General features: G+C 45.1%; 1 protein-coding gene, 1 long non-coding RNA gene and 7 other non-coding genes across 19 annotated transcripts; 3 read left to right on the forward strand and 6 right to left on the reverse strand.

The window, feature by feature from the left end:
* Positions 1–112: 112 nt before the first annotated feature.
* Positions 113–2,529, forward strand: LOC103665093. 4 transcript variants are annotated; one of them, XR_005838852.1, is made up of 5 exons: positions 113–254; positions 447–501; positions 712–862; positions 1,054–1,448; positions 1,553–2,529. It is a non-coding gene; the product is annotated as an uncharacterized LOC103665093 (long non-coding RNA). The 4 variants fall into 4 exon arrangements; XR_569237.2 differs by having other exon boundaries at positions 113–501; XR_005838853.1 differs by having other exon boundaries at positions 113–501; positions 1,811–2,529.
* TRNAI-AAU lies at positions 757–830 on the reverse strand. The gene has a single exon. It is a non-coding gene; the product is annotated as a tRNA-Ile (tRNA).
* Positions 1,366–1,437, reverse strand: TRNAA-CGC. The gene has a single exon. It is a non-coding gene; the product is annotated as a tRNA-Ala (tRNA).
* Positions 2,530–3,368: 839 nt separating the features above from the next.
* TRNAK-UUU lies at positions 3,369–3,441 on the forward strand. Its single transcript has one exon. It is a non-coding gene; the product is annotated as a tRNA-Lys (tRNA).
* A 6,555-nt stretch (positions 3,442–9,996) lies between these two features.
* HMGN4 (high mobility group nucleosomal binding domain 4) lies at positions 9,997–17,908 on the reverse strand. Of its 8 annotated transcripts, none has more exons than XM_040645193.1 (4): positions 17,794–17,893; positions 14,473–14,517; positions 14,215–14,388; positions 9,997–11,817 (listed from the first exon to the last, which is right to left on the reverse strand). In XM_040645193.1, exon 4 carries the CDS (start codon positions 11,729–11,731, stop codon positions 11,459–11,461), a length of 273 nt encoding a protein of 90 aa, XP_040501127.1. In that variant the 5' UTR covers positions 11,732–11,817; positions 14,215–14,388; positions 14,473–14,517; positions 17,794–17,893; the 3' UTR covers positions 9,997–11,458. The 8 variants fall into 8 exon arrangements, 6 of the variants coding, with proteins under 6 accessions (XP_040501127.1, XP_040501128.1, XP_040501129.1 ...); XM_040645194.1 differs by having other exon boundaries at positions 14,215–14,352; positions 17,794–17,891; XR_569240.2 differs by lacking the exons at positions 14,473–14,517; positions 17,794–17,893 and having other exon boundaries at positions 9,997–10,666; positions 10,701–11,817; positions 14,215–14,466.
* A 290-nt stretch (positions 17,909–18,198) lies between these two features.
* TRNAV-CAC lies at positions 18,199–18,271 on the reverse strand. Its single transcript has one exon. It is a non-coding gene; the product is annotated as a tRNA-Val (tRNA).
* A 475-nt stretch (positions 18,272–18,746) lies between these two features.
* Positions 18,747–18,819, reverse strand: TRNAR-ACG. The gene has a single exon. It is a non-coding gene; the product is annotated as a tRNA-Arg (tRNA).
* A 3,656-nt stretch (positions 18,820–22,475) lies between these two features.
* Positions 22,476–22,549, forward strand: TRNAT-AGU. Its single transcript has one exon. It is a non-coding gene; the product is annotated as a tRNA-Thr (tRNA).
* Positions 22,550–26,367: 3,818 nt separating this feature from the next.
* On the reverse strand, positions 26,368–26,450 carry TRNAL-CAG. Its single transcript has one exon. It is a non-coding gene; the product is annotated as a tRNA-Leu (tRNA).
* Positions 26,451–27,005: the final 555 nt, after the last annotated feature.

Here is a 27,005-nt window from a genome sequence, read left to right on the forward strand (position 1 = left end):
CCGCAGCCCCGCAGCCCCGCAGCCCCGCAGCCCCGCAGCCCCGCAGCCCCGCAGTGGGAGTCAGGCCCGCCGCTCGCACGCCTCCGACCGCTAGGGGGCGTCGGCCGGAGCCCGGGGTTCTCCACGCCGAGAGCGGGCGCGTGGGAGCTCCTCAACCGGAATAAAGGAAATCGGCCGAGCCAGGAACACGGGGACACGAGTGAAAGAGCCGGGAGACGGCTTCGGTGGAAAAAGAGGCTGACTCCGGGCGTACGGTCAGGAAAGGGCCCGAACAGCGGGGCTGCGGGCGTCGGCACCGAGACGTGGCGCCAACGGCGGAGTCCTTCCTTCCCTGAGAACATGCTTGTCTCTGGACGGATTCCTCCCCTGCCCTGCGTGATGCCGGACCCAAACCCGAATCCTCAGCCGAGCAGTCGGCAAACCAGCCCTGCCTTCTCTTCCCACAGGTGCCGGCGTGGCGGGCACTATTTCGAGGGCAGTGTTTGGACATTTCACAAACAGGTGACACGTTTTCCTTCTAATGAATGGGATAGCCCTAAGGAGTCCTGCTGCTCTTCTGCTTCTCCGTGCAAACTTTCTGAGCACGCTGGCTTCCCAAGAAGGGTTCTCGGGGCTCTCCTCGGGTGGTTTGGACTCGTGGCAAAACGTTGCTTGTGGGGGAACACAGCAGGCTGTCTTACCTTAGCCGGTGATCCTCATTTTCCACCCAAGAGTAGAGAAGAATATTTCTCAAGGAGAGGATGGAAAACGAAGCATTGGCCCGTACGGGGATCGAACCCGCGACCTTGGCGTTATTAGCACCACGCTCTAACCAACTGAGCTAACCGGCCAACCGCGTCGCTTCCGACGTCCAGATAAGAAGGTATTCTTATTGTTGCTTTTTACTCTGTAAGCAGCTTGGGATACGCGAGATGCGGGCTTTGCCCCTCGCTCCCCCCCGAGCTAGGTAGGCTTCGTCCTTTTCCCAATACTTGTCCTTTTTTTTTTTTTTCGCGCCATGACGCAGCAACGAGGCGCTAGCAATACCCCCTTGTCCCCTCTCTGTATTTTCAGACCAAGATTATCTCTGCCTTTGAAGGCCAGCCAGATACTACAAACAGCCTGTCATCAATGGGCCCGGGGCTGATTTCCAGGCTGCTCTGCTTCAGCCGTCTCTCCCTTGGGTGTTTTTATCTACGTTTCCACTTTTATTAGTTTCAGATAAAGAGATCCCCAAATATCTTATTTATCCTGTTTCTCTCTCTACATACACAATTCAAAATGCAATGGGAATAAGAACACCGCAGGAAATTGATGAAGAGGAGGATACGAAGTCTAATGATTCAACGTTTTAAAAAGTTTCTGACTGTGTAGATAAAAAGAGTCTGGAGATGCCGGGGATCGAACCCGGGGCCTCATACATGCGAAGCATGCGCTCTACCACTGAGCTACATCCCCAACCCTATAAGGTATTCCTTTATAACTCTTCCCAGTCCTTTGAATCCTATTTTTGTCCCCTGCAACTAAAACATGTTTTTGAATGCTGACGTTACATTTTCCTTTACTTGTTCAGCAAAATCATGAAATAGTTAAAGGGACAACATCAGTGTTCCAAGTACAGGAAGTCTTCCAGCCATCGGGCCCTTGTCAAGCACTTAACCTGGAGACCAAAGGATGGAACCAAATACCTAAAAATCTGATGAGAAAAAGGAGAGGGGGACTCTACTTTAAAAGCTCCTTTCTCCCTATATGTTATCTAACTCAAATTTAAATAAAAATCTGAAAATAAAATAAAAAGCTCCTTTCTTTCCTTTTTTTCTTTTATTTTAAGGACAAGTGAGGGATACTGCAGCCATGTTAGGCTGACTACAGGCTGAAGAGATAACTGGAAAGTTGCAGTTGAATTGAGAGAAGTGGAAGAGAACTGATGGGAAGTGTCTCAGAACATGGGATATTTATTTACTTGAAGATAAATTGGCTGAAGAATTAACGACCTAAGACAAGTCTTCGACCTAGAAAAAACGGATCCTGGTAATACAGGGGGCTCTCGTCCACATGGAGCAGAAGGTCTTCTAGAGTTCCAGTTTGCCTTGGAGCTCAGGACATCCAGTGCTAAAACTGGGAAGAGTTAGTCACCCCACTGCCCCCTAGCCCATTCCCAGAACCCAGAATTCCCAGCCCAAAGCCTTAAGGGAGCTTCCAGAAGAATGGACCTCCTCTGCGAGTCTCTGGAGCACAAGGCTGGGAAGAGGGGGGAGGAGCGGGTCAGCTGCAGGCCTCCTGCTTCTTTTGGACCCTTGTTCCCAGCAGTGGAAAGGTTAGGCTGCCCTAGTGTTTGCAGAGCACGTGTTCAGTGATCAGTAGAATCTCATGCCCAAAATGTGCTGGTACTGAAGAACACCGATTGAGAAGATGATTAAGTAAATAGAGATGCCTAAATAAACCTGAGATTGGTTCTGGTTTTGTGTTTTTTTTTTTTAATAAGTCCTTAAGTTTGAATTTTATCATGGAAGTTTCCATAGCATATTGTTCGGGAACTTAGAAACACCGTAATACATGCCAAATTGTAAAGAACATGAGATGGAGAAAAAAACCCAAATTCAAGACAGTGTTTACCTGGGAAGATGAGGAGATAGGACCCCGGGGGGGGGGGGCAAATGAATGTTGGTAATGGTAATTATCTTTCTAAGCTGAGAAATGCACCTGTATTTACATGTGCACAGTATTCTAATTAGTTTTCTTAAAATGCATATATGATGTAAGATGTGAACAACCAAGGACACTGGGTATAAGAGAACTCTGTACATTTTTGCAATTTGGTAAATCTAAAACTACTCAAAAATTAAAAGTTTATTTAAATAAAAAAATAATAAATAAATAAAGACAGCTGAGACCCAGCACAAAATCAAACTGCTCCCTGTTTCTCGACCCAGATTCAGGCGTCCAAAGTGCTGCCCCAAACCTTAGAAGCACCAGTGATGGATCAGCTTCCTTTCGCAAGTGCTCTATTTCAGTCCAAATGTAGCATATTTGAGATAGGTCTCTTGGAAGCCTAGGAACTGAAGGCCAGCATTCTGTAGTTCTCAACCGCACTGAATTCTATACAGTATAGTGTATATCTACATATATAGTATTCATCTATACATATAGTTTATAGCTATACTTTATAGAGTGAAAGAATTTGGGGGAACTAATATAATACGGTTAGATCTTGGTATTAAAGAAGACCCTCCTTGTGACTGAGTTTCTATGCCGATTAGTGTATTTATAAACATTTTCTGAATGCACAGTCCTGAACCAGAATCATGGGTCAAACTTGTAAAATAATTCCTCCTTCAAGTTTGTAGATAAATTGACTACAGGTGATGTGTCAAAAACACCTTATGTGAGCCCGGATAGCTCAGTCGGTAGAGCATCAGACTTTTAATCTGAGGGTCCAGGGTTCAAGTCCCTGTTCGGGCGTTAGCGCTTTTCTTCCCTATTCTTGCATTTTTAGCCCAGTAAATAGTAACAGGAAAGAAGATAATCTCAAATCACAGGCTGATTTCACTGAAAAACAAGAGGGGATCCCGAGCACGGCACAGATATCATAACCTAGGATCTGTTCACAAAATAGAAGAGCCTTTTAGGAGGGAGGATGGAAGCTGCAGCACACAAAACATTTCGTCTAGAGCACAAGTAACAATGGCCACAAATCATCAAAAGTCAAACTCTCATTTGAAAAGCCACAAAAACACACAAGTGCTCCCTCTGTCTGGCATTGGACTGCTCCCTTCCGATCCTCTCCTTTGCTCAGCCCTGGGGATGCCCACGTAAACCCCAGGGGTCCTGGCATCAGCACTTCCAACTCAGGGCCAAGTGGCAGCAGCTTCCAAACTTTTTTGGCCATGACCAGTTTGAACTTGAGTTTACATCTGGACCCAGACACACAAATGTAGCAGGAACAAAATTGCCTGAATTACCATTCAGTCTCACACACGCACTGCATCCTGATGTTTCAGATTCCATCCTATTCTTGGCCATGTTGGGAGCTACCCACAGTTCGATTGATTTCACATCCCCCTCATTGGGAAACACTGGGCTTAGAGTCATCATAAGGATGCAAGGTAACATATAGCACAGGGTGATGGGTCCTGTGCCAAGTAACCTGCCTGCCCTGCCTCTTCCCCTAAATCCCAGTCCCCTTCTTAGAGGGACCCCAAAACCTCAAGTCCCCTGAACACACTGGCACCAACACCGTCTCTGCCCTCCTGGGAACCACTGAAGAAACAGAATGTGGCAGCCCTTGATTGAACCTTCATTTGGTCACTGCCCAAAGCAGAATTTTCATCCTACTGGATCCAGAAGATAACAGAGAAAGTGGATTTTACACTGCTGTGAAAAATCATCAAAGCAGCTACAAAACCTCTGAGAAAAAAGAACACTTCCTGTCAGTTGCCTTGTTGACACAGTGGGCAGCACGTCAGCCTCATAATATGAGGGCCTTGAGCTCAATCCTCAGAGACAGGATAGCATTTTGCAGGGAAAAAAAAGCAAAACCAAAACTGCATAAGTTATCCAGTGTGATCATTGTTATTATTGCTACTAGAGTCACAGGAGAAATATTTTCTTGAAGCGCCCATCACTTCATGAAAGCTTTTACTGCCTGTTGGGCAGTCCACTTGGGCTGTGACCCCATGGTTTCTTACAACGCTCAGAGCTTTTTCGAAAGGAAAGAGACCTCCATTCACTTTAATTAAACACAACAGGGCAGTTGTCTCTCACAACCTTTTAAAAATAAGCAGTGGGAGGGAGTCACAAAATTGAATATTAATGCCAAAATGATTCCAACATGGTCTCAGAGAGTGTGCTAAGCAGTAAAATAACCAATGTTGAGCAGCTGCACTGTTCAAGAAGACAAAGGACTTCCCAATACATCAGTATGCACAGTTAACAGTTAAAAGATTCCCTTTCTTTTCTCAGTCTTGGAGGAGAAGTTTGGGACAGAAGGAGAAGACAACCATTTCCACTCTTCCGTTTTGGATCTTAGGGGCTGAAACCCCAGCCCTACTGTGCTGTTATCTGTGCTCCGACAACAAGGGACCACCTGGCTGCAACTGATCCATTGACAGACTTGACAAGAATGTTACTCCAATTCCAGGAGGCAAGGGACTTATATATTAGATCATTATAACACGGCACTGGATTAAGGAAACAGACACTTTGTATGTCCATTTTACACTATTGTCCCGATCTCTAAACCTGTCTCCATTAACCTTCAAACACTTAAAACTCAACTAGTGCTAATCATTTGCTTTACCAAACAAAGCCAAATGTGTGGCTGGCATCCTCCACTCAAGAAACCCAGCTACTTTGAGGCTGGTGCCCAGAGGAAACAGCTACTAGAAGTTTCCCTGGGTCATTTACCCTTCTATTGGGCAGATGAGTTTAGGCAAACATTCAGATTTAAATTTCCCAAATCACACTTCTTTAAAAAAAAAAAAAAAGATGAAGAAGAAAGAAACAAACAAAACACAAAAACTTCAACAAGTGAAAGCAACTCATTGTTGGGACATAATCCTTCATGAATCTCTCACATTTCTGCATGTATTGCTAGCAATGCACTGACTGCTCTTTGTTCTGGATTTTCTTTTCAAGGATGCTTATACAGCAAACACTCCTGCAAGAGAGTCTCTCCAGAGTGATGGGCAGGCATGCTTCCAGCTCATTATAAAAGAATAGAGATCCATGGTTTAGGGTTTCTCTCTTAGAACCCACTGCATGTACAGATATCATGGTTTTGCCCTCTGAGAACTAAAGCCAAGGAACCAGAGAAAAAAATGCTGATAATCTGGCTACTGCTATTACTAAAATAATAGACTTTCCATTGTCCCCTAACCCAGGAGCCTTGTGAGTTACACCAGCATCCATGAAACCGTGTGGCCAGTTCAGCTTGCAAGCTGGGTACAGTTTCGAACCTTTCGCATTTCCTGGCACTCATCAACCCCATAGTCTCCTCTTCCTTCAGGGAAGGAAGGGTGTGGACAGCATTCTTTAGCACTCATCTCTAAATGAATTCATACATATTTATATATATTTAGTACATATTATATTATATATTATATTATATAGTTATATATATAAGTAACTAAAATTAATATAGTTAACAATACTGTGTTATATATTTGAAAGTTGCTAAGAGAGTAAATCTGGAACGTTCTCATCACCCACACAAAATTTTTTTGTGGCGACTGGTGAACTTGGATGGGAAAAAATATTTACATCTTCAAAATCTCTAACCTTGAACTGAAATTTGGCGTACCCTTCGCATATGAATGTAGGGAACAAACCACAGTCAGAAGTTCCTCTGCTTTTGTCACCTTTTCGCATTGATGAGAACAAAGGCAAGAGAAATGTAGCTTAAATTAAATCTCCCTACAACCCGCAGCCCACTGATAAATGCCTAAGACGCGCAGCCTGGCAGTCCTCCAGAACGCACGGCTGCCTTAATGTTCATGTTTTACTAAAAACCTAAAGCTACCTTATCCGAACAACAGCCAGACCCCCAAGGTCCTGGGGGCCCTGCTTTCAGCAAACAAATTCCTGGAACTCACCTTATCTCCACCTTCCCTCCCTCCACAAACTTAAAAGTGTAGCATCAGTCCCTCCTCAAAACCACAGCTGCAGCTCTTCCTGCCCCGGACGTCGCTGTGCTATAATAAAAACAGCTTTTGGCACCGAAAACGTCTCAAGAACTCGGTTTGGCCGTTCGCTGCCGACCCCCACATCCAATCACATCCATGTCGCGTACTTACTACCGCGACGGCCGAAGCCCTGAGACGGGTCTTGGCCTTCATGTTCAATGCGTCAGCGCAAGGTTCTTTGACGTGTTTCGTAATGTTTCGTAGTATAATTGACTTTCTTTTTCTTTTCTTTTTCCTCTCTTTCTCCCCCCCCCCTTTTTTTTTTTTTTTTTTTTTTTTTTTTGGTCATTCTATGTCTTTTCTTACTGTTTTTTAGAATATAATCTTGAGAAGGGCTCCACGGGCTGCAGCATGCGGCCAGAGAGCCCCCGGTACCTAACAGATGCAGAGGCCGCGCACCAAGAGACACGGGGTTCCGACACTCCCCTCACCGAAGGGACTTGGGGTGAGCGCCCGAAACCCCAAGCCTGAGCGAGGTTGCGAGGGGTCTGAACAGCAATACAGGCAAGGAGCCTCACAGCCTCAGCCTCGCTTACCCAGCTGGAGTCAGGACGCCAGCCCCCCTGGGTAGGGGCCGCGGCACCGAGAGAGGAGGCCTCCCAAGGGCCTAGAAGGGCCGGAAGTGCTTCGTCTGGCCGTGCCCGGGGCGGATGCGGGTGGGCTGTCGGATTTCCCGTTGAGGACCCACATGCAGACCCGTGGAGGGGCCTGAGGAGGCCTGGCGCCCGTGTTTCAGAGATCACTGTGCGCACTGTTGAGGCTAGGACTTTTAGAAGAGGCAGTGAGGCTCTAACAGGATGCCCGGAGGCCAGCAAGGAGGCGGCCACGGCCGGCTGTGGGGAAGGTCAGTGGCCTGTCCTGGCCGCATCCACGAGCAGCCGGATCCCACCAGACAGGCCCAAGATGGCGGCGCCCCGACAGGAAACCCCTGAGCGAGTGAGGAGGAAAAGCGGGAAACCCTGCTTCCGACCCCACATAACAAATACTCCGCCCCCTAGTCCACAGCTGCCAGTAAAGGATAGGAACCCAGCCCCCAGGACGCACAGCTCGCTCTCTCTCGCTCTCTCTCTCTCTCTCCTCCCTCTCTGCTCTCAAGGCTGGAGATTGTACTTTTCACTTTAATAAACTTTCCCGCTTATGTCGCTTGTCCACTATGCTGCGCGTCTGTCGAATTCTTTCTCATGACACGACCAAGAACCTTTGGTGACGCCCTCGGGTTTGAGTGAGCGGAGGCCTCAGGGCCCGGGGTCTCCCCAGCTCACCAGGCAACAGAACTAAGAGGGACAAGGGTGGATACAGGAATATAAGTTTCCCTCCCTCGTCTTTCTAGCTCTTCCAGGACCAGGGCCTCAGTTTTGAGGGTCAGAAATTTACTTATGGAAAACTCTGGATCACTAAGTCTGTTTGGTATCAGACACCCAAATTCTCAAGATATTCATAAACCAGGATGTTAATTTATTAATTTACAGATAAGAATGTAAGTGCCAAGTGGACCAGAAAAGTGGACAAGGAGGTTTAAAGTGTAGTTTATTATTTCCTAATTTGCTTTTCCCCGCTTAGAAATATTTGTCTAAAAAACTAGCGTCTTTGTACAGAAAAAAATAAGCCTTTTTAGCCTTATGTTGCTAGAGAAACACTGAAATCCTAAATTCCATATGACCATTTCCCCCTGGAATTTAGGGTCCTTTCATTACTACCCTTCTTCACTGGGAATTACAACTGTTTAGGACACAGCATGTTATTTCTTGCATTTCGTTGTTTCCTAATGGTATCTTGGGAAATTCCTTGATTTACTCAGAAACTGATGGATTATATTTGAAATTTATACCACTGATCTTTTCGACAATGAGAAACCTTCTAGGCTCTTGAGTTGTAGACCTAGGTCTTAATTTGGATTTTTCTATTCACTGTATGATCTCAAGGCAAATTATTTAATCTCTATTTGCCTCAGTTTCACTAAATGTAAAATGGGGATAGTAATATTCAGCTCATAGGGTCATAGATATAAAATTACGCATGGAAATCACTGGACAGACAGTATTTGGCAAAAAATTAGCACTTAAGAAATACTTTATTATTATAAAAAAAAAACCTAAAATTTGTTTGGTTATGCATTTAAATCATTTTTTATTCAAAAGTTTATTGAATATCTACTATGTACCATATTCTCTGGCAATCTTTGCAAATGTTATTATCTTACTAGAAGGCTTTCCCCACTCCTTCCTTGCTTGACCATCTCCTATTTTCATTTTGCTGCTTTGGTGTCAAAATGACCAAGGAAGTTCTCTCTAAAACCCCTTTATGTTCTGGCATCAGGGGCAGGGCTCTTGCAGTGTTACCACAACACTAAGCACAGTACTGTGTGGTGACTTTATTGCATTTGACAGGGAATGTTTTTCTTTGGTCCTGACCTCTTGCTTAGCAAAGAGAAAGCACAGATACATGTTTGCTGTTTACCAAAGAAAATGGGGTGGGAATAGTTGAACAGAGGGAAGGACTACAGTAATACAGCATGATAAAGTAGAATTTCTTGCAATTCAGTGTGACAGCCATCTAATTGGTCTTCCTCCTTCAACTCTTGCCCACCCCTGACAGCCTATTGCCCGCCCCCCACTCCCAACGTTTAGACTGTGTTCTCTGTTGGCAACTCTGATGGTATCCCATCACTTTCAGAGAACAATTACAGCCTGGAGTCTTCCATTTCCTGGCCCCCAGTTATCTCTGCAATCATATCAGCTATCATCCTTACCCATCTTCTTTCCAATTCAGCTGCTTCTGCTTCCTTGTTCTTCCTCAGCGAGCCAAACAGCCAAACACATTTTCACCTCCTGTCTGCTGGAGTGTTTTCCCCACATATTGACATCTCTTGTTCCTTTATTTCATTAAGTGCTCTGCTCAAATGTCATCTCATCATGGAGGACTCCCCAGCCACCCTATCGAAATAGCACCCACTTTTACCTGTTTACTTAGGCCCCTCCTCACATAAATCCGTGTATTTTCTAACTCTCCCCCCAGGCCCAACTGGAATAAAAGCTTGGTGAAAGCAGAGATTTTGTTTTTTCACTGCTGTGCTGCCAGCACTTGGACAATGCCTAGCATTAGAAAGAGTAAAAATGGGAATAAAACCGTGTAGAAACAAAATTGTCCGCACATACACAACATATGGTTTACCTATGTAGAAAACCCAAAAGATTAATTAATGAGAGTTTAGCAAGGTTGCTGGATATAAACATAAACTTTAGCTAAAAACGGAAAATGTAGTAACTAAAAATATACCATAAGAATAGTGTCAAAAAGTATAAAGTCCTTAAGAAATATTAACAAAAGACATTTATGGAGAAAATTATAAAACTTTATTGAAAGACATTTAAAAAGGCTAAATAAATGGAGAACTATATCATGTTCATGGATTGGAAGACTCAACATTGTATTTAGTCTATAAATTCAGTATAAATCCAATAAAAATTCCAACATTTTTGTTTTGTTTTAGAACTTGTCAATCTAATTCTAAAAGTTGTACTGAAGAGCAAATGGCTAAGAATAGCCAAGATACCCCCGAGGAAGAAAAATTTGGTGGTGATTTTTTTGGAGGTGGGATTTGTCCTGAGATACCAAGACCTTTTTCTAAAATAGTACTCAGGATTGTATAGTACTGCCACAAGATTAGACAAATTGACCAGTGAGTCAGAATAGAAATCATCAACAGACTCACCCACACACAGAGACTTTATTTACGAAAGAGCTGGTGTTATAGATCAGTGGGAAAGAATTAAGTATTCAGAGAATGGTGCTGGGACAACCACCACTTATCCACATGGAAAAAATATTATATTGAACTTCTATCTCCTACTTTTCACAAAAATCAGTTCAGAGCAGACTAAAGACAAATGTGAAAAGCAAGACTATAAAATGTTTACAATGCAATGAAGAATACACCTGTGACTTTGGGTAGGAAGTGATCCCCCACCACCTGTGACTTTGGGTAGGAAGTGATCCCCCACCACCTGTGACTTTGGGTAGGAAGTGATCCCCCACCACCAAGCCAATTTGTATTCGGCTTTATCAGATACTTTTCAAAACCAGTTACTTCCAGGAGGACATGGTTGACAATCCATAACATTTTACAACTTTCAAACTCCCCTCCCCCAAAAGTCAACAGTCTTCTGTTGCTGTTTTGAAAAGGCGGAGTTCTCAGAAGGGGTGGATATTTCACAAGAGGCGTGTAAGATCTTTTCACAGGTCAACTCTGACATGGAAGAAAGGAACTGAAAACTCTAAGATCATCGATGGGATGATCCACAAACTACAAACAGGAATCTTGGTCTTTTGAGCAACACCATCTTGATATTATCACCAGAAAGCCTGAGTACTGTTACCCGACACAGGAGTTTTGGGTGGCCAAGGCCACATCATTACTATTTCAGGAAGTCAAGTCTATGCTGATGGCATCAGGAAAGAAGACATGAAGTTTTGCTTCTCTCTGTTGTAAGGCTTCTAAGCCAAAGTGGCTGACATGTGTGAATGTCAGAAAATCTCTCCTGGGAACCAAGAATAATCTTCAAAAATAAGGACAGAAGATCCCATCTTCCCCCATTTCAATCCACCTTCTGAGACACTCTATTAGTGGTATTTGCACTTTCTACAAAAGACAGCAACAATGTGTGTTGTATGCTAACAACATAAGTTTGGAAAGAAAAAAAACCCAAATTCTACATTTTTATAAAACTTGATTAAAGAAAAATAGTATTTCAAACAGTAGAGTCACTAGAAGTACAGAGCTATCAAAAAAGTACACTTCACTTGGCATCCCCACTGCCTTCTGCTTTCTGTGACTGGGCAGTGGAAGCATCTAGGTTCTTTGCAGTGCTGTTCCCCTCCTTGCCACCATCTGCTTTCCCCTTTCTCCCTTTGGGCGGCTTCTCTCCTTTCTTTGCAGGGGCCTTTTTAGGCCTGGGTTCTGGTTTTGGAGGAGCCGGTTTAGCAGACAAACGCGCCGATCTCCTCTGTGGCTCATCCTTCACCTTCCCCTTGTCACCTTTAGCATCTCCCTTTGCCTTTCTCTTGGGCATGGTGGCAGCGGCGCTTGGCAGGTGGCTTGGCCAGTCTAGGGAGGGGAGCGGTTTCTGTCTTCCTCACACTGCTCCTAGAAAGATTTCTTTAACAAACACAAAAAGTGTAAACCATAACGGGAAAGACTGACAAATTTAACTACATTAAAATTCAAATTTGACTATATTAAAATGAATAATTTGTGTAAATCAAATAAAGTATAAAAAAGTAAAAAGATAAGTTATAAGCTGGGTAATGATATTCATAACATACATAACTGACAGGGGATTTGAATCCAGAATATACAAAGAATTTCTACAGATCCACGAGAAAAGGACAAAAGGAAAATATTAAAACAATGAGCAAAGGTGTTAACAAGTACTTCTCAGAAAAAGCATAAATGGTAAATACGCACATAAAAGTACGCTCAACCTCATTAGTAATATGAGAAATGCATGCTAACACGCCACACCCATCAAACTGGTGGAAACGAAATTGCCTGACAAAATTAAGGGCTCAGCAGGTGTGCAACAATTAAAACACGATATACTGCCAGAGTGCGTGTTCTGTGTGTGTAAATTAGGGTATTAAATCTGAAAACATTCTGAAAAGCAGTTTCACTTCTGAGTATTTCCCCAGAGGAATTCTTGGAGATGTGCAGAGGATATCCCCACGAGAATGTTTATGGGGACTCTGTAATTTCAAAACCCAACACCACCAACTGGCCCTCAGTAACAGAACAAATACGTTAGTAGCATCTCGGTGAGGGAATGCTATGCAGCAGCAGAAACGAAGAGATGACAGCGACACGCAGAAACACAGATAATCTCAAGAGCACGCTGTGGAGCAAAAATGACAGGCTGCAAATACGTACAGTACAGATCCATTTGTAAGTACGAAAGTAAATGACATGTTTAGGCTACAAGCATGTAGTAAAACTAAAAAAAAAAAAGAGGAAGATAAAAACTGGGACTGTAGACACATCAAAGGGGGCTGAGAAAGGGATGGTGGCCGGAGAGGGTAAGAGGGTCCAGGGGAAGGGATGGGGGTAGCATTCTCCCCCCTGAACTGAGGGTGGGGTGAGGAGGAGGAGGGACATGGCTGGGGTACTGTTCTCCAGATTCTACACAGAGACATTTTATGTATCTGCTCAAGAATTAATAAAAACTACTTTAAAAAGTACATAGCCAAAGCACAGGTTCAGGGACACACAGAATGGAAAGTGATTTATTTTGAGTTTGGGTAATCGGGACCTGGGCATGAAGCACTGTGTGAACTTTTTTAAAGCTTTAGGCCAGGACTAGCTACTCACACCTCTGCACCACCCTCAAAAACATTTTCTGGGGAATTCTGTAGCCCTAGGCCCTGTCCCACTCCACAACGTTTTATCTTAAGAAGAAAAAAAAATTATTATCTGTCCCTAAATTGTTCCAGAGTCTTGTTTTGTTCTGTTCTGTGTCTGCTGAACCTCACTATGTACATAGATAGCTGGCAAACATGATCCTTGAGCAAACCTGGTTTTGATTTTGATGTTCCTTCGCTAACAGAAGTGACCACCTATAAATGGTGCTAAAACACCAAACTATCTATTTTTCTCCCCATTTCCTCATCAGAATTACTGGAAATTTTGCATGTTTCCTTCCTTCCTGTGCAATAGAGGGAGAAATATGTTAGTATAAAGAAGAAAGGAGAAGCAAAGTGCCCTGAGTAAGTCAGTATTTTTCCCTTGGTACGTTAAAGAAACTTTGGGAACAGAGATCGAAATTGAGAGGAGAAACACTTCTATTCTCATGCTGAAAGCAATTCACTGAAAAGCTAACGTGAAATTAGCTGGACCCTTCTCCTCCCTTACTGTGCTCTTCCCTTGCCTCTAAATATTCTATATTCCTGAGGGCGGAAAAGTCCCTCTTGCCACAGATGCACTCTGCGGATCGATGGGTCCAGTAGCCTCAACCTGCTCCCTCCAGAGGACATGCTGCCCTAGACATGACATGACTTTATGTCTAATTTATTCTTTTTTCTCTCTCCCAAATGTACCACTAAAGGAATGTGTGAACAATCCTTAGAGAACAAAAGGCTTTTTTTTTAATCCAAATACTGAACCAATAAAAAAACCAATTTTTAAAGAAAGTAATTGAGAAGGACGCAAGAGATCACATAGGTCAACTCTGGGTATGGTAAAGGTGTGCCCAGAAAGCAACAAGTACGAAAAGACAGCTGTTATTAAAATGAAGGACCAACATTGAGAGAGAGTTTATGGCACGAAAATCACTTGGTATAGTATTAGGGTGACTTGGTTTATACCTGTTGCCCTGGTGTGATTATTAATAACGTTTCCATTCACTCTCAAAAGTGTGCCAACTTGTATAAAAAATAATACTGTCACGCTAAAAATTCTGCATATATTCTTAGAGGCCTTTTTTTTACCAGAGAATGAGAGAGGAAACCAAAGGCTGAGCTTTTGTTCTAGGACACACTTCCCTAAAGAATGGACACTCCATACCATTCTCCTTCCATCTCACTCCAAAACTCTGTTTCTTAGCCCAGGTCCTGGGGTGGGAGTGCTCACAGTCTGTTTCCTGGGCTCAGTCTTCTTCATGTTAGATCCCTTGCAGTCCATCCCAAGCAGGGGGGCCATGATCTCCACATGTCAAAGGCCGAAACACAGCAGGTAACACTAAAGATAAATTCAAGGAAAACAGGCCGCTGGCTGGATGTTGTATCTGAGTAGACGAATATGGATTAGTTCCTTGAAACTCACCTTTAGGAAGCTTATCAGGAGACCTCGGGCTGCCTCTCCAGAGACCTTACAAATTAGGAGACAGATAGACAAATAAGGAAAAAGGGCCAGTGGGATAAAAGTCATTTCATTTCCGTGAAGGCCAAAGAGGGATGGGGAGGGGAGCGTTCTCACCACACAGTGGTGTTAACCGAGAAGAAATCATTTGAGGTGGAGTACCGGGACATATTGCACAATGAAACTATTCTGTATGCGTTATAATTGTGGATACATGACATTATGCATTTAGCAACACTCAGCTGTATACAAAGAGTGAAGCCTAAAGTAAACAATGGACTTCAGTTAAGAATAACGTGGAAACACTGCCTCAACAATTGTAAGAATGTACCACACTAATGCAAGTTGTTACTAACAAGAGAAATTTTAATAACAGGAGAAACTACTTTCTGCTCAACTTGTCTGAAAAACTAAAACTGGCCTTAAAAAAATAAAGTCTATTAATTTAAAAAATCCCATATTTTAAGAATTAAAAAAAGAGAAAATAATTTGTTAGGCAATAAAATAGAGAAGTCATAGGATTACAAATATTCCATCAGGCATGTGAGAGAAAAGAAATATTATGAACTAGCAGATAAATCATATAAATAATTTTATAACTTTGGGAATACAGAGATAGGACTTTCAGTGCTATCACCAGGGCAAGAAATTATCAAGACATGGCAACAATTTTTAAAGTTTTAGGAATTTAAAAATTCCTCTTTGTTAAAGTAACACTTCCAAGGACAGAATTATATTAACAGAGAACAGAACACACAAAATAGTGAAAGTGTTGAATCATTCATCTTCGCATTGCAAAGAATCAGACTGAAATTCTTGTGAAAGTTCACAATTTAACCCTTCATTTAACCAAATTGCTTGTTCTATAATGTGGAAAGGTATCTCTCCCTCGGCAGCCTCAGGGGAGAGGGAACATCTGCTCCATCCTTTTTTAAAAGTACTTTTGTTAGCTATGAAGACTTGCATATTTTCATTAGAAGCAGACCCACGAAGTTTAAATTAACTGGTAGAAGTAGCTTAAAAAACCTAAAAGTCAAATAAAAAGCAAACAGTCTATTTCATTTGCAAGAGAAATATGCAAATGATGACTAAAATGAGACGCAGGTGTGCTACAGTCTTCTGTGAGGTTAACTGCTGGGAAATCTCCAAACTCTGTCAATAATATATGTAATCCTCGATCTCAGTCCCCAAAAGTCAGCAAATTTGCCCCTCCTCCCCCACCCAAATTCATAGGTCAAAGTCCTAACCCCCAGGACCTCAGACTGTGACTGTATTTGGAGATAGGGCCCTTAAAAAGGTAGTCGAGGAAAAACGAGGTCATATGGGTGGGTCCTAATCCACTGTGAGTAGATGAAGACGCCAACAACACAGAGGGGTGACCATGCGAAGAGAAAGCAAGAAGGCAACCATCTTCGCGCTAAGGAGAGAGGCCTCAGAAGAAACCAAACCTGCCACCAACTTAATGATGGACTTCCAGCATTCAGAACTGTGAGAACATACATTTCTGTTGTTCGCAAGCCCCAGTCGGTGGCATTTTGTTACGGAGCCCTAGCAGACGACCACAGGAGGGAAGAGTGTAAAGCCCTCAGTGACCTACAACACATCTGGGATTAGATTCACTATGAGGTTTTGCATAGCTCTCAAAATCCTTTTCCCATATTTTTTTTCTCCTTCATTATAAGCCTGTCTCCAGTATCCATGGAGCAAATTCTACTCGTCCAATACACACCCCACCCATTCCCAGCGAACAGTTACAAGCACACTTTAGCAGCATCCTTTTGCTCCCTTGACCTGTTACTGACCTGGATTTCTGGGAGATAGTTCTAATTTGGGTTCTAGTCTCAATCCCACCCCAAACTCAGAAGGCCACCTTCTTCTCTCTGTGCCTTGGGGTTGGAGGGAAGACCTGGGAGAAGGCTTAGGAAAGAGAGAAGAAAGACTATAACAAAATAAAAGGTCATATGTAAGGTGCAGTGTGCCACGGGAGCAAGAGCTCACGTGGTGTCAGCCACTATCTAGAGCCCATTTGTTCTCCACCTTCCAAAGGAAGTATCAGCCAAGGTGGGCAGCCTGAGCTTCCATTTGGCATTGAGGGAGACTGGGAGACGGAAGCGTAGTGAGGTGAGAGGGCAGAGTATCTGAAAGGTTAGGGCTCCTTCTGCGTTTTGCCAGAATACACAGGGTTTGAAGAGAAGGAGGCGGCCATAGGCTTCCAATGAAACCATCACCCATCTGCAACTGGTTGGCTTAGGGCACACTTGGTTTCCCAGCTAAAGTACTCCTGCCCACTGGCATCACAGAGGGATGGGAGGGGACAAATCTCCCAACATCTCCCAGGCCCCTGAGACCCGAGCCTCCTTTCAGGGCACCACCTTAACTCACTTGTATTTCTGAGCAGTATAGATGATTTCAAATGAAAATGTCTTAGATACATTTCTACTGAGCACATACCAAAGCTTACTATTATCTTGCTAACAAGGGAATTAACAAGATGATAAAAGAAGGTATGAAAATGGAGGAGAAAGAGGGAGCTGGGGAGAGAGAGAGAGAGAAAGAAAAAGCACATTAGGTAAAGATCGCCCTTTCTTTTCTTAGGGCCCTAAAAACATCACATTCATAGCATTCATTCCAGGGAACGTAGAGCATTGGGATCTGAGAGACGAGGCTTGACTAACCCCTAAAAGTAGTAGTGGCAGCAGTAATACAAATAATAAAAGTAGGAGTAGTCGTAGTAACACATCTAAGAAAGAAATCTTGAGGATAAACCCGAGGCTGTCAGGTGCAATATCAAGACTTCTGCACCAGAAAACCCTCTGATGGATCCAATTAACACGGAAGCAGGCCGTGTGTCAGGCAGAGGTCAGAGGCCACACACCGGGGCTCAAGACCTGATTTTAAACAGGGGCTGCCAGGGACTCTTCTCAAGCTTCGAGGCACTACGCGGAACCCACAGCTGGTCCGCTTCTTGACTTTGGGATCGTTTTCTTTCGACGGGGAGCGCAGAAGGCCACAGTGGAGGAAGCCTCGCGCCTGCGGCGTCCGCTCGGTGGGCACGGGGGAGAAGGGCGGGAGAGGCCGCGCGCAGGCCAGGCCAGCCCACCCGACCGCTTCCAGCCGCGGCCCGCGGTGCAGACCCTCCACACGCCACCGTCGCCGCCCCCCGTCCGCCCTGGCGCGGCTGCCGGTCGCCAGCCGTACCGTTACTCCGGGGAGGCTCCCCGGCGCGCGGGGGCGGCCGCACCACCCCTCCGTCGGGAGGCGCGCACCGAGGCCTGCGCTGCTTACCCGAGTCCCGCGGCCGTGCGAGAGGCGCGGGCGCCCAGCTGCGGCCCGGGCCGCGCGGGTGCCCTCGGCTGGGGCAGGGCCGGCGCGGGCCGTGGGGCCGAGGGGAGACGCGCGCAGCGGGCCCTGCCGGGAACAGGAAGGTGGCGGGCGGCGAGGAACCGCTTCCGGGGCTGCGGGCGGCCGGCGGCCTTGCGTCGGAGCGGGGGAGAGCCGCTTCTCCCCTCGCGATACGTCAGGCCGCAGCCCGGGCCGCGGGACCCCGACCCACCCCGGGCGGTGCCGCCTCCGCACCACGGCCCCGCCACAAGACAACAAAAGGCGGGGGTCGTATTTATGAGGACGTGGTATTTTTCTAATGCAGAAGACAAAATTTTAAGGAATTAGTAACAAAAAGGGGTTGGTACGTGTTTCCGCCCGGTTTCGAACCGGGGACCTTTCGCGTGTGAGGCGAACGTGATAACCACTACACTACGGAAACGCGGCAGCAAGTTGCTGCCCCAGAAGGCAGTTCTCCCTGCAGAACATGCCCTTCCATCCTTGCTGCTGAGTGTCGTTTCTAGGTGCATGCGCCCGTGCACCCGAGCACTCATACCAGACGCCATTGGGAAGCGCAGATCAAGCCCTTGCAGTGCACAGACCTGAAGCCAAATCCTTAACAATTTATTCTGAAAATGGCCAAATGCAGGAAAACAATAGAAAGACTTCAATCTTTATGATTGAGATTGCAATGGGCATGCACCGGGAACCGCTCAGATTCCGCGGGCAGCTAAGCGCTCCCGCGTGGCCGAGACGCGGAACCCGCTCTGCAGTGGGCTGATAACCCCAGCTGTGCTAAGAGCTGCCCTTCTCGCTCCGGGAACTTGCAGGCAAACCTCCCTTCACCCGAATTTTCGAACTGCATGGAGCTCCTTGGTGGTATGCAGTGGAAAGAAGTAAAAGAGCACTGCGCCCCCCGAGCCAGCCAGGAGTCGAACCTGGAATCTTCTGATCCGTAGTCAGACGCGTTATCCATTGCGCCACTGGCCCGCACGGGGATGTGGGGGCGCCTGTATGCCTTCGTTGGGACGCAGGCGCCAGCAGCAGCCTGCTCGGGCCCCGGCGTCCGCGCTCCGCCCGTGTCCCCTCTCCATCCACGCGTTCACTCACCAACCTGTGTTACCTACCGTTCGAAGTGCTGGAAGCCGATCCGAGAAGAAAAGACAAGTGATCCCTGCCCTTCGAGAAGCTTACGACCATGAAGCACTAAATAAGTAAAATAATCATGATAAGCACTTGGAGGAAAACGAACAAACCGGGAAGACTAGGAAAGCCCAGCAGCGCCGGTGATTGACACTGGAGAAATGCGGCTATCAGGGAAAGAGCCACGTGGAGGGGAAATCTCCAGCGCCGAGGCCTGGAGGTGGGAGCACGCGCAGACCACCTCCGACCCTGTAGACACTCGCAAGGGCTTTGGATGTGACCTGCAGGAAACTGGAAGTCGTTGTGGGCTGGCATGATATGACATGCTTTGTTGTCTCGCCTCGGGTCGTTACAAATTTTGTATTTCAGTATTTACTAAGCAAGGCTCAGTGCTAAGCACCTGACCGGCCTGTGCTACTACCGCTGGGCCTACAACTCAGATTTTGACACCTTTAAAAGGAGCATCATTAGCTCTCATGTGTTTGCTTTCTCAAGAAGCAAATAAGCATCTCTGATGTGTGCAGTTCAGCCTCTGTATTTCTGAGAATTAAGCGATATCTCCATGCCTGGATGAGCAATCGCAAATAAGTTGAGGGCTGTTAACAGATGGAGTAAAACTGCCTGATACTGAGAACATACACGATGAATTTAGAAAATAGTTGTTTTCAGCTCTTAAAACGGCGGCAGCCCTTAAGAAGAATATACAGGTTGCTACTCTTTCTGCATAACGTGAAAGTCGATCTAGTTAGGAATTTTCCCCAGGACAGTAGAGCAGGGGACTCCTGACCAGGTTTTGTACTGTACCCCTAGGGCACTTTGGTGGTTATGGACTTGCCTCTCAGAATAATACTTTTAAATATAAAGATAACAGATAAATACGTAAGATTTCAAAGGGAACTCAATTCTATTGAAATATGTTATCAAAATTTATTAAAAATTTATGGTATGGTTATAAAAATTTATGAGATGGTAATATTTGTGCTCCTTTATTAATGCGCCAAATGACAATCTACAGCAGGAGGTCTGATAAATACTGTAATTTCAAAGCACTCATGAGCATAAATGGTAAAGAAATTTGTAACAACTGTAATTTGATATGAAATATTTGTGATTTCCAAAAGTGATAAAGTAAAAAGGGCTGAAATACAACTGTGATCTGTTGCCTACATTCATAGTGGAAGAAAACACAAAATTTCAGTAACAAGTTAGTCAAGATAAAAATGCATTTTCCCATCCAAGTTCACAGATTATCCCCTCCCTGTAAGATGCAAAAGGAGACTTTTCTTCCAAAGAGAAGTTTGGAAACATGAACAATCATGCCTGAATTTTCAGAAGTGAAACAAATGGGTACTTCTTGGTTCTACTTTATGCTCATCACATACCCAGCATGGGCTTCTCCTGCTGCTTCAAACTTCTCTGCCGTGTGCACAGCCTGACATGAGCCGAGGCAGGCTGTCACTTCGTTTTTGGAGAACTTTCTACCGTGCCTTCTTTTCTGAGAGATCCAGTTTCTAATTTCCAGTCTTTTCTTCAGTGGTTGTTATCAGTCAGAGAAACAGAGTCCAGAAAAAACGGAACCAGTAAGAAAATATGAATGAATGAATGAATGAATGAATGAGTGAGTGAATGAATGAATATTTCTAGGACTGGCAAGCCTGAATTCTGCTGGACAGGCCTGTGCTTTAGAAAATCTCAGGCAGGAGCTGATGTTATAGTCTTGAAACCGAATTTCTTCTTTCTCAGGAAACCTCCATTTTGCTTTTAAAGCCTTTCAACTGGTTGGAGATAATAATTGGTTGGAAACAATTGGTTGGAAACAATAGTTGGTTCAACGGGCTGACTCACGCATATTACGGGGGATACTTACAGTCAACTAATTGTAGATGTTAACCATATTTACAAAATATCTTCACAGCAGCATGTAGCTCAGTGTTCAGTTGAGTAAGTGGATAGCAAAGCCTAGCCAAGTGAAGGCATCGAGCTCACCATCGAAGTGGTGGACTCCTCTCCTTCTCTGTGTCTCAGGACACTGTTCTTCTGGTTTCTCTCTCAAGCGTCCAGAAAACGGCATTCTGCCCCTCCCTTTTCTTTACATTATTGTCCGCAGCCTGTGACACGGAGATGTGTGCCTTCTCCAGTTTCAGATATGTGCCACAGAACCAACATCCATGGTCTTTGCTGGTCACACTGGGAATGGAGTAGAATATAGAATTCACGTCCAGATTTCTGGAAACGATTGCTCTAAGGCTCAAGTTTTTCCCCAAGATTTGTCTCTGGCTTGTTAAACAGCTGACTTCCCAAAGTTTCAGTGCAAATTTTGACCGCTGCTCAAAGGAAAAATGCAAACAAAGTACTGTTGGCTCTGCTGTCTTTCTGTCTGCCACAGTTTGGTCAAAGCCACAATGGGAGTGACTGTGCTGTTCATGAATATATTGGCTCCAAGCACACGAATAATATGATGGGTAATCTTATAATAGTAAAGAAAGAGGTGCTTACTTCATGGACTGTCAAACTGATTTCATAGACTTTCTGTGTTTTACTGAAATGAGAAATCTAGCCGAGTCCGGCTTTCACACCTCATCCCTCACCCCCATCATGAATGTAGGTGGAGCTAAGTGCCAACTTTTGTAGTGTGACAGCGAAATCCTTCAAATATTGATACAGTTTAGAAAAACTGAAATGTTGATTTCTGCATTATCACCATGACAATAGATTTCAAGCAACACCGCCAATCATAATTTCATTGGGGAAGTTACTTTCACAGTTATGGCCACATAATTTGTAAATTCTTGGGAGTTTCACTAATGCTCTCTCTTCAAATTTTATTCCCAAGGGAAGATTTATTTTACAGAGAATAAATTGGGAACAGTTACAAATACTCACACAAGTCTCCATGATAATATAGAAATTCTTGTGAATGCTCTCAATTTGACATCTTATCTAACAGATCCTTCGGACAATTATAGGCCAAGAAATCTCTGCCTCTGTAGTTGCAGATGACAGGCGGCCGCTCCTTTCTCTCTAGGACTAGGTTTTAATTATGAAGTCTTGTATTTTTAAGGTGCGACTCTGGAATTCCATTTCCTAACATTATAAGCAAGAAGCAGGCAGGTGAAACCCAATCTTTACGGAAAGAAATGGGGTAAGGAATGACTGGACTTCGAATTAAAAACACCGTGGAATACAGGACCGAGAGCTCGCTTCCTGAGGGACCAGTTCTAGGTGCTGGAAGTGTTCGGGTGTGAACTTGACCTTGGGCCCCAAGTCACGCTCCCCGCGGAGGCAGGAGAACTCCTCTGGCTCCGCCGGAAGGGGACTTGGTTTTCCTATAGCCGCGCGGCTTTTTAGGTCTTGGGGGGGGCGAAGCGGGGACTGCTTTATCTTTAGGGTCTGGAGAAGCATCTGGGCTACTCCTGACCCTCAATGGTGAGAAAATCCAGAAATGTACACAAAAGCAAGGATCCTTCCTTTTCACTGTCGATTTGAATCGATGAGGACGTGCTGGCTCCGTGGCTTAGCTGGTTAAAGCGCCTGTCTAGTAAACAGGAGATCCTGGGTTCGAATCCCAGCGGGGCCTTTTGTGGTTTTCCCACCCTTGATAAAGAGGATGAGTGATCAAACTGCAATATTTAGGGCAAATTCCCCTACGGGATTTAACTGAAGAGTTTTATATGGGTCTGAGGGTGGGCTGTTTGTTTGCAAAGAGAAGATACAAAGATGAGCTTGCATTTCTTTAGGGAGAAAGATTTTCTACCTTTCTTGATGTCAACATCTTTATTTCCATGTAATATATTTTTAGCACATACTAAAGGAACCAGGGAAAGCAGAAGGGAAAATCACCAAGTTTAAACTACAAGTGACATCATCATCTCTGGTCATTCTATTTTCTTGCCAGGGGGAACTCCAAACGGATGCACTCTCACAATCTGCAGGCAGTATTTTTAGAAAGGTCAGCCTCTGGAGTGATTGATAAGCTGCAGCATCTCAGTTCATAGCAGCCACTAAAACCCAACCACATAACACAAGCCATAAGTAAGTGCTTTAAAAGGTGGTTTTGTGCCCAGAGTTTTTGAGAAAGGAAAATCAAACAGAAACAAATATTTGTCACCGAGATTTCAGAAAAGAAGGTGTCAGGAAGATGCTTCTACCTGATCGTATTATCAGAGTGGACAGCCACTAGAACAGGCCGACTTGAACATGGCAGCTTCCAGGCTGACTTGAAGAAGTCCAGAAGAGCTGCGGAGCCTACTCCCGAACTCTCCAAGAGGGACGAAAAAAATAGGAAGTGGGAAAGAAGTCTGGAGTTCTACTAGCAGCCGGGCCCCTACAGAAACTAAGAGCCAGGAAGTGGAAGCTCACCGTAGCTGTTAACAACCCTCTCGCTCATCTCCCACCACCAGGCTCCCCACCACGGGGCACAGAAAGTTCCACCAGCCTGCTTTTACCTTCAGAGCACAGCATTTAATGTAGATGGTCAAGGGTTGAATATGGTCTCTTGTCCTATCTGTGGAAACATCATGTCCCAATACTTTGAGAAATAGCTCAGGAAACAACTCTATCCTTACGGAGAATTTCTCCACTCACTCTGCAGCTTCACTCCCTACTTTTCTTTATAGGCGTCAGACAGCAATGGAAAGGCAGACCCTCTTTTTCACTACATCCTCCCATCCTCTGCTCAGGAAAGCCTTTCTTCCAGGTCTAGACTACAGACTTCTATCAAATGCAGAGGACAGCTGAGGCACCGGGCAGAAGTCAACACTAGACCACTATTTCATCCTGTGACTGAGTCTGACTTAACCTTCACTCCCTACTCCATCAGCGTCCAGGAACACCTTTACCGGGCTGCTTCCAGCCCACAGGCCCTCAATAGATGGCATGATCTGTACCATTGAGGAAATAGCACTGACTACTGAAGCTAGAATATTCCAGGTGAGAATTCTCACCATCTCTCCCAAAAGCTTAAAAGCCTTTCTAACTCTCCATGTATCAATCACAGAAGTGATTTTTATGTACCAGTGGAAATGACTTACAACCAAATGCTTGTTTGTCCGCCCAGTGCCTATTTGTCCGGAGCCAGATATATGGCAAGTGCCAGGCTAATCGCACACACGTGGGTCACGAGTTCTGTTCTAGAAAGGCTGGGGGAGGGGGTGGCAAACAGTCAGATGGTGGCATGTAGTAACACTGGGAGTGGGGACACTGTGGGCCACGGTTTGCTATTTAACCCAGACTGACGGAGGTAGAAGGAGGTGCGGGCAGACTCCATGCAAGAAGTGATGCCCAAACTGCGCGTGAAGGAGATGTACCACTTCTGCAGGGGAGAGGGTCGGCAGGGGAGAAGGTGTGGACAGAGTGCCCCAGGCAAAGGGAACGGCGGTGACCAGTGGCGACAAAGAGGATGCCCCGTGCAGGTAGGTGGAAGCAATGAGGGGAGGAGATGTGTCTGCACCTGAAACTCTTCTTTGTGTGGATGTGACCGGAGGCCTTTGGGCATCCTCATCATTTGTGGCCTCATGAGGACCACAGATGGACTTGACCTGACAGTTGATCAGTATCAAGTGCTCCCTGGTTTTTGTTCGGTTTCGTTTTGGTTTTGCTTCATGGTATTTTTGTTTTCTTCAAAAAGACCCTGTGTTACCAAAGCAGTAAGGGAGGCATTTGAATTTACTATTTGTGAAGTAAGTGGAGTCTCTCTCTGGACTGCTGAGGCTCTCCTGTGTCTCCCATTTCACCCTGGGTAGCAACACTCATCTACTTGCTTTTTATCTGACTTTGTCGCCATCCTGTCTGCCTCCTGGGGCAAAGGCGATCTCGGATCTCCGGAGTTCCACACAGGCCCCAGCAAACAGCAGGTGCTCCTATTGTAATAAAAAATTACATTTATCTGGTGTTTATTATTTTCCAGGCATTTGTTATTTGCCAAGCACTTCATATGTATACAAAGTCATGAAATTCGCACAGCATCCCCATGAGTGTACGTTCAGCTATTTCCCCTACTTTAAAGAGTCACTTGTCTGGAAGGCCATACAACCCATAAGTGGCAGAGCCCGGGGTGGGCCCATGGAGCCTGAATAGCACTGAACCAACCTGTTGACCCTCCAAGTATCTCTAAATGCTTCTCCTCTTTGCACCTATTTGCTATTTCCTCCTTTACCATACGTTGCCCAGGCCCAAGTGGGGACTCGAAGTGGGAAGAAATGGACCGAATATATAGGCGATAGGAGAAACCTTGTTTGATTGTTCTTTTCTAACCTTATTGATGATAATCTTTCTAAGAAATACCAATTCACTTTTCTTTCAGTGTATGTATGGACGTTTCTGGGAATTTTGAGGAATTTGGGAGAAGGCAGAGTGATTCTGAACATCATTATCATAAAACAGATTCACCCTGTTTTTGGTCTTTGTAAGCAGGTTTTAGATTGGATTTCTTTTTTAAGAAGGAACGGTGAGAAGAAAATTCTAGTTACCTGAGATTTTTTATTACTTGGGGCTTTGCAATAAATTATGTGAGAATAATAATATTCAGGGTCCAAGTTTGGAGTTCAAAATAGAAACATTGTATGCTAATATTTGTAACTAGCTATTAATGCTTAAGATAAGTAGGCTAGACATCAGGAAACTTGAATTTGAGGGATATTTCTGAAAAAGTCGCTAAACATGAATTTCTGTGTTTCTAAATCACATTCCCTGGATCCTGGATCCTGTTATGAAGTGCAAACTTTGCAAACTGTCAGAGCCTCATCACCTGCCATTTGCTCCCACCATATGTCAAGGAAAGCCTCAAACTGGAATACTGGGAAGATGTTCTTGATAGCAAGGCGTGGGACCCGAACTGGGAGTCATCCCTGGGCGCGTAGGCACACACACGCTTGCAGATCTCTGTGCAGCAGTTAAAAGTAATTGGTCTAGATGTGGTCTAGATGTGCATACAGCAACAGAAATAAACCTCAAAACCATGGTAGGACAGTAACAAAGTGAACGTAGAATGGAATATATGAAACTGTGTCATTTATGTGAATTAAAAGCACAAGCACTGAAATAAAAAATATGTGTCCTGCAGAAACATTTAGAAAGAAAAAGATGAACTTTCTCCAGTAATTTCTTATGGGGGTGGGGGATGGGAAATGAATTAAGAAAAGCGTATTAGAAATCTCTAAGTAAAGAAAACAAAAGAGGGGCCCTGGGGACATCCGTGTAATTTAGGAGTTGACATTCCTTTAATTCCTTGAATGTGAGAGAGGAGATGAGATTAAAATTATTAGTTCTTAAATCGTCTTCTAGTGCTTAATTCTAGAGCGCGGATAAAAAATTTTAAAAAAATGGATGATTCTACTATGGGGAATATAGGAAAAGGCAGCAGGATATATTCATTAGTTCAACTAAAAAAAGCTGCTTTGTCAGGAGTGGGATTCGAACCCACGCCTCCAGGGGAGACTGCGACCTGAACGCAGCGCCTTAGACCGCTCGGCCATCCTGACTCGCCTGGCGCCGTTCTTGCTCCGAATTCATTTCTGGGTCTCCAGAAACAGTATTCGGTTCTTGGTGCAAGATAAGGGAACTCCGGTGAAAGAGTGAAGGCACGCCTTCGAGAGCCGCCGGGGCGGCCGAGGGGCACCTACTGTACGACCTCGGACTCGATTCCAGGCCCCCCGGAGGGGCGGGCCGGGATGCCGGGAAAGAAGGGCACTCTCCCTCCGCTCTCGGCAGAATCCTGTTAAATAATGCCACCTCCTCGCTGGAATCCACGCTTTGTCCCAGGAGGCTTTAGGCCGTTCAGGTGAGCGCCGGCTGAGGCCGAGCCCGCAGGTGCTCGAGAACCCCTCCCCAGCCTCTCCTGTAAATCTCCCCGCCGGTGCTTCCCCTCCCCACCCCCACCCCCATCCTCCTCCCCTCCACCCCGCACTCCCGGAACCGGGGTTAGGAGGCCGGCTGGTCTGGCTGCTCGTTCTCATTCATTTACCGCTATGCACTGAGGATTTGCGGGCGTTACTGTATAGATGTTTTACTGCAATCAATAGTTTAAAAAGAAAAAA

The sequence above is a fragment of the Ursus maritimus genome, unplaced genomic scaffold, assembly GCF_017311325.1.
Source record: "Ursus maritimus isolate PB19 unplaced genomic scaffold, ASM1731132v1 scaffold_30, whole genome shotgun sequence".
Classification (NCBI taxonomy): Eukaryota; Metazoa; Chordata; class Mammalia; order Carnivora; family Ursidae; genus Ursus; species Ursus maritimus.